The following is a 12,375-nucleotide window of genomic DNA, read 5'->3' as shown; positions in this document are numbered from 1 at the left end:
CAGCCAGCTTCCTGCTGGGGAGCCCCCTGCATCACTGCTGCCTCCTCTGGTACTGGACCTGCAGATGCTTCAGAGCTCATTAGCATGGACTTCCTTCCTCCCCTCAGCAGCTGCTCCTGCACCCACCTTCATTCCTACTCAGATACCGGCTGCTTCCAGCACCAGCTGACCTGCAAGACACAGAAAGGAAAGGTGGGAGTCATGCAAACGCACAAGCCCAAGGCTGCGTCACCACCACGTATGGCAGCCTCGGGAAGTCAGCTGCAACTACAGCCTTTGTCAGAATGGAAACAGGAATCGTCAGTTAAGTGTGACCTCTGAACTCATTGCCACCATCAGAAACAGGCACTGAAATCGCTCACTTCACTGACTCTGGTTACCTCCAAATTCTTTTACTTTTAGGAAAATGCGGACACGGAATTGAAGGACACTAGAAAAGTGACATCTACTTCCCCATAGGTGGTTAAACTTGGAAGCAGGACTTGAGCAAGAAAAGCTTCTCAGCTCAGAATCACAGAATTATCAAGGTTGGAAAAGACCTAGAAGATCATCTGGTCCAACCATTGCCAATACTTCCCGGATAAATCATATTCCATACACCATATCCAAACATTTCTTGAACACTCCCATTGTCGGTGACTCCACCACCTCCCTGGGCAGTTCATTCCAGTGCCTGACTACCCTTTCTGAGAAGTAATATTTCCTAATGTCCAGCCTGAATCTTCCCTGGCGCAGCTTAAAACCATTCCCTCTAGTTCTATCACTGATTACTCGAGAGAAGAGGCCAACCCCCAGCTCACTACAACCTCCCTTCAGGACGTTATAGAGAGTTATAAGGTTTCCCCTGAGCCACCTCTTCTCCATGCTGAACAATCCTAGTTCCCTCAGCTGCTCCTCGTAAGTTTTGTGCTCCAGACCACTCACTACCTTCGTAGCTGAAGACATTCCAGAACCGCAAGGTTTTCTTGCATGGAGGGGCTCAAAACTGAATAGGTCAGACCTCCTTCTCTCCATCATTGCTGTCACGTGGAAGGCTGTCCTTGAAACTGCAGTGACTCATGCATCCTAACTGCACTCCATTGATGGAAGCACACCAGGCATCATCGCTACTTGCCGGTGGGTTCCTGTGCTGGCAAGGGATAGATTCACCTGAAAGAGTAGATACACAGCAGTTAGTGTAAACTTTCACTATCCAAGGAGGCAAAGGCTTGGTGCTGCCTGTCAAGCAGGTTTCAAGCAGCTTGCGAGACTCATTTGGGAAAGACAGGAGTCAACCAAAGATGTCAGGCATGGGCTCGAATGCAGGAATACAGAAAGAGGTACAAGCCCACTGAAAGCATGAATTCTACCTGTGTTGCTGACAAGCAGCTTTTTGAAAGCTGGATTTTCACCCTTACCTGTCAGGACCACGACTTCTGCTTCCCTGGCACTGCTCTGCAGTTGGCATTTGGCCACAGGGGATGGTTTGCCCAGGAATAAGCAGGAACGCCAACTGCCAGCTGGTGATTCCTTCCTCTTTCTGGGAGAACATGGTCTGGAGAGAGAAAACAGCATGTTGTCAGTCGTGGTGCAGGGTGAGTGACGAGCTGCACCGAGCCCTTGATGACAGTTGCCTGCTCCTGGCAATGCCTGGTTTCTGCTGAAACACAGCTTAGAAAAGCCCTCTGTTTCAAAGATTCATTCAGAGATGCTTCCATTCCTACAGCTTAGCCCCCAAAAGTCCTGCTGGCTACATTCCTCTCAACCATTTTGAGCAAGATGCAGAGCATGTGAGCAAAGGCTCAGCAGCAGGAAAGGACAGGAGCTGGCAGGCGTAACTGCTTTCTGAGGAACTGGGCAGCCATAAGGGAAGCTCAAAAGCATCTCTGACTCTTACGTTAACACCTCCTCGGCCTCAGCTCACTGCCATCTTTAATTTCTAGTGCCAGCAAGTCTGACCAACAGCTCTTCTTACAGGAGAAGTGCAATTGGTTTCAGGTGCGTGGCCCTGAAATCTGGAAAACCCCAGCGTTTCCAGGTACAGGCAGCACAGACCAAGATAGACACTAGCGTGGCTTTCTGCATCTTGTGACTGCCTGCCCAACCAGGAAGGAAATGCACCTTTGTGTGGCTCCTCTGAGCCAGTAGGGCAACTGTTTTTTAGTTGAGTGCTTGGAGATACAATGGACAAAAAATAAACCAATAGAAATCACCTGAACAATGATGATAGGGGCTGGAAAGGGAATTCCTCTTTCTTTACCTTTCAGATGGAAAATCAATGATTGCGTCGAAGTTCCTCAGTACAGCTGCAGGCCCTTCCTCCACTTGTATCTTGCTGCTCTGTGTTGCAACAGGAGAGCTGCTCTGGCCTCTCCTCTCAGCCTGTGCCTCCTGCACGGTGAGCAGCTTTGTGGATGGAGAGACCCACACAGACTTGGGCCCAGGCAGAGAACTGTGCCCTGCAAGGGAAAAACACAGGTGAGACGGCGGAGGAAGCAACAGCACAGCCATCCCAGTTCTGCATATCTCTCAGAATTGCTCATCCGAGCCACTGGAAGTAGAGGAGCTCAAAATAACCGTGTGCTCAGTGGTATGCTCGTGGCAAAGGACACAGCCACAATTAAGAGCAGCTCACTGTATCAAAAACAGGCAAACAAAAATCCTAGAAAAACTAGGGGGCTGGGATTCCAGAAAGCTTTGCTGCCACATTTCAATCAAGCTTCACCTGCTGGCAAAAAATCTTAACAGCAGTGATGGTTTTCTCCAAGTAAGGCTTGTGTTTGGACACACTAAGGATCCAGGAATGGGGCACCATATTCTAACCTAAGCCCAGAAGCCTGCTGTCTCCTCGACAGTAATAGAATTTTCAAAGGTCTTGGAGAAGACCTGGATTGGATCAAGGTGCCAGATCAAGATCAAGCTAATGGAGGAAGACACTCACCTGCTCACTCTTCCACGACTGGTGTGGATTTGGAGCAGAAGATGACATCTGTGTGGCTGATGAGGAATTCCACCACAGCTGACTGAGTCTGCAGCTCCATGCAGGCAGCTTCAATGGCGCAGGAAGATTGGCTCTGCTGGGATCTGAAGAAAAGGCAGATCTTACAAGTCATTTCCCCAAGGTCATTTCCCCAAGTCTGAATTTCTGTAGCCAAAAACTGTCAGGTTGGGCTCTGGAGACTTCCGCAGTGGGCAAACAGCGATGCCACTGACGAAATTATCCTGGATCATCAGGGACACAGCTGTCCCAGCTAAACAAGTGAGTAGAAACTGTCATCTAGAAATTGTGCCCCTGGGGTTGGGGGAGAGCAGAACTAAGCATCGTGTTGAAATGGAAAAAGAAGTTTACCTTAAGAGGTTTGGAGCCCACTCTATCGCTAAGTTCTTCACGTGCATGTTTATCACCGAGCAGATCCCAGCCAGAGACACCAAGTGTCTTATTAAGTCCCATGGGGACAGTGCACTGGTGGTCAGCACTGAGGCAGACTTGATGACTTCCAAGAGGCATCTGGGGAACACAGAATCACAGAATGACCCGGGTTGGAAGGGACCTCAAGGATCATGAAGCTCCACTCCCTGCCTGGCAGGGCCACCTATCTTCCACATTTACTAGGCTGCCCAGGGCCACATCTAACCTGGCCTTGAACACCTCTACAGATGGGGGATCCACAACGTACCTGGGCAGCCTGTTCCAGGACCTCAGCACTCTCCTAGTAAAGAATCTCCCCCTACCACCCAACGTAAATCTTCCGTCTTTCAAATTAAAACCATTTCCCCTTGTCTTGCTATTATCAGCCCTTTCAAAGAGTTAACACCCCTCCTGATTATACACACAGCCTGTGCCATTAAGGCCAAGCAGTGCAAGCTCTGGGGGGCTTTACAGCCTGATTGCGCAGTGCAGCTCCTCGCAGCAGGCATTTGACTCCAAGTCCCCTTTGCTATTAACCCCATACTATCAATAGCAGGGGAACAGCAAAGGAAAGGGAATTCTCACAACCATTGTGAATAGCTTAAATAAGCACCTCCTGGCACCACCACAAGTGCCATCAAGTGAGAGGCAGGATGTGGCAAAGACATGCCTCATGGGGCTAACAGAAAGAAGACCTCAGAGCTGGGGCAATGCTGCAACCACTAGCCAGGACGCCCAGGGAACAGGTACGTGTCATTTCCAAGACATTGCCCTGAGCTTACCGAGAATTTGGCATAGAGATGCTTAGTCAGCAGAGGGCTCGGGAGCTCCCTGAAATACATCTTGCACAGGGAGCTCACGCTGTGAATGTCTCAGACACTGAGCTCGGGAACCTGCTCTGAATCGAATTCAAGGCTGCAGAGAAGGACACAGAATTGGGCAGAGGGCTTTGGGAAAGACGAAAACAAGTCCAAAGCCACACAAAATACAGTCAAGAAAAGGAAGGACCTCTGCAGAGCCTTCCATATGGTCTCACATCACAGCGAGAAGCAGGAGAGCTCTTGTGGCACAAAGCTTGGGGCAGGAGAAATCAAGGCTGCCTCTAAGATAGTGCTTGCAAAGAGACTTGTGCTCTAGATACCTCATACCTTCAGTGTTCTTCTTTGGACACATCTCAGGATTTCAGTGTCCTTCTTGCAGTGAGGGGCCAAGAACTGAACACAAAACTCAAGGTGAGGACTCACCAGTGCCAAGCATAGGGAGATGATTGATTCCCTGCTCCTGCGGGCTCCAACCTTCTGCATTCCAATTCCAATCTAAACCATTCCTGCTATGGTATTACTTGAATCCTCATTTAAGGCTGGACCTCAACAGGTCAACACATCAGAAATAACACAGTGTGCATCTGGAAGACGTGTCTCAAAGCCCAGAAAATCCAACTCAAAATCAAACTCTACCCTTGGTAGATTTACATCACGCTCTTTTCCTTGTGTGTGAGCAATACTTGCTCTTTTCAGATGGTACTATGAGCATGTGGCATCCCAAACACATAGTTAGCATCCGTCCATATCATTAAGGCTCTCGTCAAGGCAGTTATTTCAGCCTTCTGAGGTGAAGTCCCCACGGCTGATGGTTGTGCTTCCATTCCCTGCTCAGTAGCAGTTACTGCATGTCCTGCCTTACAGCCTCCTTGTCTCACAAAACTGCAGCTGCTGGTAACCCAGGCGTCTTCTGCATCTTCTAAGGGTTCGTCCTTCAGCTCCGACCGACCAGCTGCAATGTGCAGCATCAGTTGTTTCAAAGCAGTGATGTCATCCTGGTTCTCCACCAGGGGAGTTCCGCTAAGGAAAGATACTGGGCTGGCAATAGTAGTTACAATTATTTCTATATCACCCTGCTCCACCAGGATGGCCTGGTATTTCGGGAATCTTTGGGGTGAGAGCCAATGTCCCCCTTTTGCCTCCAATACAGTAAACACTGCATGAGATATTAAAACTGGTATCCTTTGGCCCACTGTAGATTTATAGGCTTCCTGAATATTGAGCACCAGTGCACCCTGGATATCCCTTACTCACTTCAAGCTGTTTCAAGTTTACCATCAGTCCGTAGCTGTGTATCCATGGTCGGCACCCTCCTGTCATTCCTGGCAACGTATGGAGTTCCTTGGCAGTTTGCAGCTCAGGGGTTTAGCAGATGGCTTCTTTCTTGGCAGTCCTTAAGGTTCAAAGTCCAGCTGTCATCTCCTATCCCAAATACGTCACTTGCTGCTGAGTTAGTTGTGCTTTCTGTCAACCAAGAAACTCTGCAAACTCTCAGTCTATTGTACACAGTCCTTTTGTTGCTGTGGCACCCATGTGCTCCAGTAAAGTTCCACCCTAGGATGGAGGATCCCAGGTCTCAGGCTCACGAATTGACCAGTTCTCAACAATCATTCAGCTGTTCTCACAACCCTGGGTAACACTGTCCAGGTTCACTGAGTCTCTTCTTACTCTGTTAGGGAGAACAGATACACACAAGTACTCGTATGCTATCATGAGGAATTCAGTAGGTTACATTTAATATAGAAGCATGTTGCAATCAAAAGCATGCTTAAATAAAAGCATACCCTTTTCTTTCACTCAAAATAATAGACCAGAAAAAAATAAAATCAAAACCCTCATCATCAATGTTAAAGAAATTATCTACTAGATCTCGATGGGAAGTAGAAGCACATGCTAGATTTAGGAACACAGCACTTATCTCATTATCTGAATGCATCTCAAGGCAGGATCCTTGTGAAACTGTGAGAACTTCTATCATTAATAGACGAGTACCGTGCCCTGATAGATGGTTAAACTGCTTGCAGTACACTGTCAGATGTACAGGATGGCAGCTGTATGTGCTGTGACCAAATAAACCCCACACAGAAATCTTTCAGAATATCAGGACCTACAAGGATTGCATTCATATTTAAAGTAAAAAATTCCTAAGCTACACATGTTCTAGGTTTTCATTTGTTAGATACAACATACCTTTGGAAGTAGGCGCCTGAAAGGATATGCCTTCTACTTGCTTCTCTGTCTGACTCTTTGAAAAGAGCAGGAGCAGGAAGTGCAAAGGGCAGCTCATTTCTTAACGCTGACTCTGCATCAACATTCGCTGTGTTTGCACGCTGCTTAGATGCCACTTTTCTTGTCACTGGAGTTGACAGTGTGAATTCCATATCACCCAGTTGAGTATCATGCCTCGAATGGTGCCAGAGACGGAACAAAAGGTTTTCTGATCACAGCCGGAGAAGTTACTGTCAAAGAAATTCTAACAGCTGAGAAGGTCAGACACAATGCTTATAAAAACATCATACACTACTTGTCTATTGAACAAAAGAGTTAAAACTTCTGATTCTTTCCTAGAATAAGTGCGTTTCTTATAGACTGTCAAACGCCATTTTTAATTTGTTCATGTCAATTCCCCATTTACGATTAACCCTCACCAGCTTATCTAAACATAACTATGAATTATCACTTGGTTTGGCTGCAAAATTTCAATCACTTCACTGTGGATTTTCTTGTCCAACACAGTAAGATTGAACTTCTTTCGGTACCTTTAAAGGTCTGTGTACCTTTAGCCTAACTCCAGAATCTTATGAACTGTGCCTCATCGCTTCCCATTGTGTTTTAAAATCCTCACTGACTCCTTTACTTGTTCCCTTGCTTGCTGTTTCTGTGCAAACCAAACACTGGAGTTAGGGTTCTCATTAAACCAACCATGGCCTACAGGTAGAAGGCAACAAAATTTATGCTTAACATACTTCTTTGCTCAATCTGTATCTCCCTTTGGTCAAGGTCCACTAGATACTTAAATATGGAGTAAGCACTAGATACAATGAGAAGCAGATTTCTGGATTAAGTGCTGTATTTTTTCTGTAAGAAACTAGCTGTACATCTTCACACACCTGCTTTGTTCTCTGAGTATTTAGATCGAGTGGAGATTCTTCAAACACTGAAGCTACATCAGAAAATTCCATGGATCCAAACGCATCTGGCACATGGCTGCAGTCTGGCACATCTTCATATGCCAGAGCCTTTTCAGACTGAAATGTTCCATTGAGATTCTTTTGCAGAATTAAAAGGAAGATTTCATCAGAAGATTTCATCACTAAAATCTAAATAAGATTGCTTTGCAAGTTCCAAACTATGGCTAACAGCTAATGGAAGTCCACAGGCCAGCAGCACAAACTTTTATATTATCTTCTTAATATTCTAATTGTTGATATGACGTTCCTATCAAGAGCAGAAGGGAAATTACTCTTAGAGCTCAAGTCATCTTTCACAGCATGTGTCAACAAGAGCAGCACCTCACAGCCTTTGGTTTCAAGACCTGGACCACAAGCTAGCTAATGATTTTACACAGAATTCCAGAGTTCAAGTCACTGTTTACATTAGGGCTGAAATTGTACTGAAAGCCTTCAAGTTCATCACACTTAATTATCACTGGCACCACACATAACTCCACGTTACATATGTGATCACACGCAACCTGGCAACTTCAGACAATTTCCAAAGCACTCCACTTGCACTTGGCTACTAAAGTACAGAAAAAGGAATTAACATCAGAAATAGCTGCAGTCAAAACCATCTAAGAATCCAAGTCTCCAGGAAACAAGGAAAGCAAATCCTCTCCAGGACTGTGTTCTAAAAGGAAACAGATCAGAAAGGTGATTTCTTCCCCCCTTTGACCACCCACTCATGTAACGTCCATGTCATTTCTAAGTATGCTGCCCAGACCAAGACTGAGGATGCTTCAGAAGAAGACCTTCCCTGCTAAGCCAAACAGAACAAGTAAGGTACCAAAATATGTAGAGCCAAACGAGGAAAGGTGCTCTAAGAAGGTAAGCATCACAAGAGACCAACAGGAATACTTACACAATCCAAACAATGCACAATTTCTGTTCCACAAGCTGCCAAGAGGAATGTGTGCAGTACTCACAGCGCACCATGTACACTGCTTACTGCAGTCATACTGCTTCGTAGGACCAGCCCAACTTACTAAAACATTTTAATGAGCAATCCGAACTGTCTGGATCAGCACGGTTCACTTGGAAGGGACCTTCACAGATAAACCTGAAGAGGTGAGGCGACTGCACTATCTAAACCTTAAAGCATATAGGACCTTAAAGCATAAGCTTAAAGCACAGAAGCATGACCAGCAGGTGGAGGGAGGTGGTGCTGCCCCTCCACACTCCTCTCATTGAAACCCCATCTGGAGCACTGCACGCAGTTCTGGAGCCCTCAACACAAGAAGGACTTGGAGATGTTCAGGCAGGTCCAGAGGAGGGCCATGAAGGTGATCAGAGAGGGCTGAAAGCACCTCTACTATGTGCACAGGCTGAGAGAGATGGGGCTCTTCAGCCTGGAGAAGACTCCAAGGAGACCTTGGAGTGGCCTTCCAGTATCTGAAGAGGGCCTACAGGGAAGGCTGGGGAGGGACTTTTCATAAGGGCAGGTAGCAACAGAATGAGGGGAAATGGCTTTACATGGGAAGAAGGTAGATTAGGATTGGATATTAGGAAGAAATGCTTTACTGTGGGTGTGGTGAGACACTGGAGCAGGTTGCCCAGCAAGGCTCCAATATGATTGCTTTGCAAGTTCCAAACTATGGCTAACAGCTAATGGAAGTCCTCAGTCCAGCAGCACAAACTTTTATATTATCTTCTTAATATTCTAATTGTTGATATGACGTTCATATAAAGAGCAGAAGGGAAATTACTCTTAGAGCTCAAGTCATCTTTCACATCCTGTGTCAACAAGAGCAGCACCTCACAGCCTTTGGTTTCAAGACCCGGACCACAAGCTAGCTAATGATTTTACACAGAATTCCAGAGTTCAAGTCATTGTTTATGTTAGGGCTGCAATTCTACTGAAAGCCTTCCAGTTCATCACACTTCATTATCAATGGCACCACAAATACCTCACAAAGAAGCATTATGACACCACAAAGGGGCATTATGACGTCAGAAAGGGCATTATGACATCACAAAGGGCATTATGAATCACAAAGGAGCATTATGACATCACAAAGGAGCATTATGACGTCTCAAAGAGCATTATGACGTCACAAAGTAGCATTATGACATCACAAAGAAGCATTATGACATCACAAAGGGGAATTATGACGTCAAAAAGGGTCATTATGACGTCTGAAAGGGGCATTATGACGTCACAAAGGGGTGTTATGACATCACAAAGGGGTATTGTGACATCACAAAAGAGCATTAAGACATCAGAAAGGGGCATTAAGATGTCACAAAGGGCATTATGACGTCCCAAAGAGGCATTATCACGTCACAAAGGGGCATTATGACATCACAAAGGAGCCTTATGACGTCTCAAATGGCATTATGACATCACAAAGGGCATTATGATGTCACAAAGAGGCATTAAGACATCACAATGGGTCATTATGACGTCAGAAAGGGGCATTATGACATCAGAAAGGTGCATTATGATGTCACAAAGGGGTGTTATGATGTCACAAAGGGGCATTATGACGTCACAAAGGGGTGCTGGGAAAAGATCTCTGTGTGGAGATTGCTTCTACTAGAGGTAGTTCTATAAGACTGTTATATAGAGCTGTGCAGGGGCTGTAAATCTGTCTGCAGAGGGTGATGATCAGTTCCAAGTGTCTGCAGTCAATGCTCATGGACAGAGCCCATCCAACCTGGCCTTGAATGCCTGCAGGCCTTGAATGGGGCATCCACAGCCTCCTTGGGCAACCTGTTCCAGTGCGTCACCACCCTCTGAGCAAAAAACATCTACCTAAGATCCAACCTATACCTCCCCAGTCTCAGTTTTAAACCATTCCCCCTTGTCCTATCATTATCCACCCTCATAAACAGCCATTCCCCCTCCTGTTTATACGCTCCCTTCAAGTACTGAAAGGCCACAATGAGGTCTCCCCGCCGCCTTCTCTTCTCCAGGCTAAACAAGCCCAGATCCCTCCACCTTTCCTCATAGGAGAGCTGCTCCAGCCCTCTGATCATCACAGTGGCCCTCCTCTGGACCCCCCCCAACAGCTCCACATCCTTCCCAGGCCTGGACACAGTGCTGCAAATATGGCCTCACAAGAGCTGAGCAGGAGGGGACAATCAACTCCCTCTCCTGCTGGCCACCCCTTTTTCAGTGCAGCCCAGAACACACATGGATCTATCTTTTCCATACGGATATTCCCATCTGTGTACATATATATACCACACCTACACCCCCACAATCTGCTACAACTCCATAGAATTTTCAAGGTTGGAAAAGACCTGGATGATCTTATGATCTTATGATCTCAGATCTTATGATCTGGATGATCTTATGATCATCCAGTCCAACCATCACCAATACTTCCCAGTTAAATCACATCCCTCAACACAACACCCAAACTTTTTGTGAACTTCCCAGGGTTGGTGACTCTCCATGAGAGAAAAGGGCACACAGATAAGGGATTCTGCATTTGCTATTAGCAGAGGTGGGATGAGACCGAGCACTGCCCCAGCTCCTGGGATAACGCAGAAGGGCTGAGACCTTCCAGCTGCTTCCACCCAGGGTCACACAGCAAAGCCGACCCTGCAGGAGTCTGCATCATTCTTTGTATGGCATTGCTAAGAGGAAGATCCCCCCCCTACCCTTGGCTCTACACTCCAGCTGCTGTCTGCCATCTGTAAAGCCACCACAGCTCTCCTACTGGAGTTCCCATCTGCACAGTGACAGCTTGGTTTCTTCTTACTGTCAAAGCAGCCACAGCCTCAGTGCTTCTCAAATCTCCCCTTTTCAGCTGATTTCCTCTTTCTAGTGGCTGGGCAATTCCTTCCTCTCACAGTCATCCCTCTGCCCCACTCTGTGCCCACAGACCCACAGAGGGCACACAGAGCCAGCCCTGTCCCAGCTGCTGCTGCTTCACATCTGACAGTCTCAGGAGCTGAGATCCAGGCCGAGACAGCACTGCCCAGACATGGTTTGTAGGACGTTTGTGATAGGAAATAGGGAGGTTTGTGATTAAACTTGCCCCCTAAGGAGGAAGGCAATGCTGCCTGCAGCCCCAGCAGGCATTACAAAACATCCCCATTTACAGGAGGGTTTTAAATAGCACAATTCAGGAACTACAACTGCACAAATTCCCGCATGCCCTGGAATAAGTTTGGGAATGGACAAGGTTCTACCACCTGTGCAATGCCATAGAAATAACAACCATCCACCTGTAAACCTCCATCCTCTCCCCTGCTGCACAAAGGGAAGCTCAACAGCAGTGCACAAATGTCCCAGCAATGTCTGAGCACTGCTCTGTGCATCCCAACCTGCTCATCCCATCCACTCCTGGCTGGGCAGCAGGATTGGGGTGGCACACTGCAATGGGCACAGAGGAACATGGAAGCCCCACACATGTGAGGAAGGGGCTGGCTGTGCTCCACACTCACGTTATCAGACGTGATTTGCCCTTCTGTGGGGAGCCTCTGCTCTTTCCCAGCTCATCCTCCAGCGTCTGGGACTCCAGAATCTCATTCAGGCTGTTGTTGGCTGCGGGGCAGCTCCATGAAGAGCCGCCCCTCCACCGACCGGCACACAACAGCCGCTCCTGCGCACTGCGGCTCAGCCAATCGGAGCCGGCGGAGCTGCCGCTGCCCGATGGGACCCCCCCCCCACATATTGACCCCCCAGACGAGGAAGAGGAGAGCGACGAGGAGCTGCCGCAGGAGCTGAGGTTGGGGTGGGGGGGCAACGCGGGGGGGGGTCGGCAGTGGGGGGTTGGGGAGGGGGTGGGGCAGCATTACCCCCGGACCCCGTGGACCCCCCCCCAGCCAAAGTGCTGCTCTCCGACCCCCGCGGGCTCTTTGTGCAGCCGCTGCCCTCCAGTTATAGGACCCCCCCCCCCATATTGCGCTTTGCTCACCCCCACCCCCCAACTCCGGAACCCCCCCCCCCACTCACCACATCGCCCCCTCCCCCCCCGGGTGGGGTTATGGGGGG

General features: G+C 47.9%; 1 protein-coding gene and 1 long non-coding RNA gene across 2 annotated transcripts; both read right to left on the bottom strand.

Moving 5' to 3' along the window:
• Window positions 1–922: 922 nt before the first annotated feature.
• LOC146753101 (rho GTPase-activating protein 32-like) lies at window positions 923–2,490 on the bottom strand. The gene is made up of 3 exons (XM_085531091.1): window positions 2,240–2,490; window positions 1,398–1,534; window positions 923–1,149 (listed from the first exon to the last, which is right to left on the bottom strand). Exons 1-3 carry the CDS (start codon window positions 2,488–2,490, stop codon window positions 995–997), a joined length of 543 nt encoding a protein of 180 aa, XP_085387217.1. The 3' UTR covers window positions 923–994.
• Window positions 2,491–2,955: 465 nt separating this feature from the next.
• LOC146753100 (uncharacterized) lies at window positions 2,956–5,096 on the bottom strand. The gene is made up of 3 exons (XR_014940292.1): window positions 4,633–5,096; window positions 3,329–3,487; window positions 2,956–3,063 (listed from the first exon to the last, which is right to left on the bottom strand). It is a non-coding gene; the product is annotated as an uncharacterized LOC146753100 (long non-coding RNA).
• Between the last annotated feature and the right edge of the window lie 7,279 nt (window positions 5,097–12,375).

The sequence above is a fragment of the Coturnix japonica genome, unplaced genomic scaffold (genome assembly GCF_054131305.1).
Source record: "Coturnix japonica strain WE unplaced genomic scaffold, WE-NBRP24 Scf040, whole genome shotgun sequence".
Taxonomy (NCBI): domain Eukaryota; kingdom Metazoa; phylum Chordata; class Aves; order Galliformes; family Phasianidae; genus Coturnix; species Coturnix japonica.
Note: the sequence above shows the minus strand (reverse complement) of the source record. Positions and strands in the feature narration are given on the sequence as shown.